Source organism: Uranotaenia lowii, chromosome 2 (genome assembly GCF_029784155.1).
Source record: "Uranotaenia lowii strain MFRU-FL chromosome 2, ASM2978415v1, whole genome shotgun sequence".
In the NCBI taxonomy this organism is placed as follows: Eukaryota; Metazoa; Arthropoda; class Insecta; order Diptera; family Culicidae; genus Uranotaenia; species Uranotaenia lowii.
The window spans coordinates 435,393,693-435,396,064 of record NC_073692.1 but is presented as its reverse complement, the minus strand read 5'-3'; the positions used below and the strand labels follow the sequence as shown (position 1 = coordinate 435,396,064).

The following is a 2,372-nucleotide window of genomic DNA, read 5'->3' as shown; positions in this document are numbered from 1 at the left end:
ACAGTTCAATGTTTCCCCCCCATAGCGCCTTTTTCCTTAACGTTTCATTAAATCCGTTGAACGTTTCTCAGGATGTTAAATTACAGTTCACCAGTTGTTGCTAAGATTTTTTTTATTTATGATTATAAGCATCTAATAAACATCAATAAAATCTACCGGTTATAAATTAAGAGAACATTCTACGACTTCGCATCCATGTTCGCCTTCTGTTCCTGGTAAAGTTTCAGTAGCTTTTCGGTAGCGGTCTCGTCTCGAAGCCGCAACTCGGACAGCTCCCGGCTCGGATAGTCCGCCAAATTGCCCGAGGGATGCTGATGGGTGAACGGGGTCCATGGTCCCTGAATCGAGGGTACTTCGGTGTGCCAAAGTTTACGTAACCGGGTCTCGCTCGAAAGGCCGGCCTGTGTCAGCAGCACCTGGACCCACTTTTGTATCTCCTCGCGACTGTTGTTTCGGCAGTTTACCCACTGCCGGTCCCCGTTCAGATATTCCGCCGTCATCACGGCCGTCCGATGGCGCCGCGGTTTCACGTACACCACCACTCCGGGATTGGCCCGGCTAAAGTCGAGCAGATCTTGCTCCAGGAATTCGCGCATTCCCTTGCTGGAACCATTGTTTTTGCAGTACTTTAGTGTTATCCGTTGCAATTGGCACACGTATCGGCCGATTCCGTTGGCCAACGGGGCCCGGGGGAATCCCGATTTCAGGAAAAGGTGCGAGTTGGACATGAGCGCACTCACCACGAGATGTTTGGGTTTATAGGAACTGCGTGATGTTTTGAATAAAAAAAATCAATTAACCCACACAGCAATCGTTGCTTTGAAAAGTAGGGTACCTACCTAAACACCTTTCAATTTTTGTGAAAATAATTATAACAATATTTTTTGCATTTGTTTTCCTTAACTTGACTATAAAGTTAATTGTAACTATCAAGCTGCGAGAAGTTATAATCAATTAATTAGAAATTATTGTAAATTTTGAGGTTTTTTTTCCTTATTTTTCTCGTATAGGGGAGATGAGGGCATAACGAGCACCCGAGGCATAATGAGAACTACGCTTTTCTACGAAAGTGCGTATTTTCTTAAATAAATTTTCATGAGGATTTGTTTCGTACTTCCTATAGTATTAATTTTTCACAAAAAAAGGAATCTCCTTATCATCTTTACAGAGATATTTAAAAAAAACTAGCTTGGTTCTCAAGTTACGAAAATATTATAATTTTTGAGCACCACGAAATAAGCTCTTATGATCTTAAAATAACCTTGATCTATAATGTACCCACTGCAACATGATGTACACATTGTTTCTCAATTTTTACCATCAAAAAATTTTTGATTTTTCACTTTTATCAATTTTAAAACACGTTTTTACTTAAATTTGTTGACTAGGGGCATATAGAGCACCATATTATCGAGGCATAATGAGCATTTTCTGCCGTAGAATCTAGCAGCGAATTAAAATTGATTTATAGCGCCACACCTTGACTAGTTTTCATCCGACGATTCAGTCTATTGGTAAGGTGTCGGAGAGGTAATCAAAAGACTAGAGTTAGATTTCTGTTCGAGGTGAATTTTTTCCATTCACAATTCATGATCGATTTTTTTATTGTTACATTATACGGCTAGTAGCATCATCCTCCGAACAAAGCACTTAATGTATGAGCGTGCGTGAATTGTTTGTATACTACAAACAGATCTAGATTATTTTGTTATTGCTTTGTTTGATGAATCTACGACTCACCTGACTTCATCGAATTGAATTCGCTGGTAGATTCCCCGGCAAAAACGCACATCTTGCTCTGATTAATGGTGCTCATACTGCCTCAGGGGGGGTTCTCATTATGCCTCCACAGTGGCTGGTTTTCAGCTTTTGGCAAAATTTTTTAAAATGCATTTTTTAATGTTTTCATCTAGTTTTTCACGTTTCAGCCCGTTAGGGAATAGGCTTTTCAAGTGTCTGAACACGAAACAATAATGTAACCTCCGTATTATAGCTATTTTCTATGGTTAAATAACCGTTTTCCTTAAGGTGGCCATTATGCCCCCATCTCCCCTAAGCGTTACCAGGTGTGTGTAATAAATGTCAGAAATAACTTTGGTTGGTTTCTATCATTTTCATAAGTCGGAAAATTCATTCGTGTTTTTACCACTCGAAAGTGTTGCACCAAAAACGAACACAAATCGAGTTGAGCCCTCATAGTTGGTGCGCGTGAAATCTTGAAACTGTTAACATCCAGCTGTGAAAATCCATCTCAGTTCACTATCGGTGCAAAAATGCACCGATGAAAAACTGAACGATAACTGTATGAACAGTAAGATTCCTATTCAGGAATTTCTTACTGGGATTTTTGACGCACACGGTAAATTTAGATT

At 39.8% G+C, this 2,372-nt stretch overlaps 1 protein-coding gene across 1 annotated transcript; it reads right to left on the bottom strand.

Moving 5' to 3' along the window:
- Positions 1 to 94: 94 nt before the first annotated feature.
- LOC129747980 (39S ribosomal protein L43, mitochondrial) lies at positions 95 to 964 on the bottom strand. The gene is made up of 2 exons (XM_055742427.1): positions 840 to 964; positions 95 to 765 (listed from the first exon to the last, which is right to left on the bottom strand). Exon 2 carries the CDS (start codon positions 726 to 728, stop codon positions 180 to 182), a length of 549 nt encoding a protein of 182 aa, XP_055598402.1. The 5' UTR covers positions 729 to 765; positions 840 to 964; the 3' UTR covers positions 95 to 179.
- Between the last annotated feature and the right edge of the window lie 1,408 nt (positions 965 to 2,372).

Excerpts from the sequence above, each read along its gene's own strand:
- LOC129747980 (XM_055742427.1), bottom strand. The coding sequence starts at position 728 with ATGTCCAACTCGCACCTTTTCCTGAAATCGGGATTCCCCCGGGCCCCG.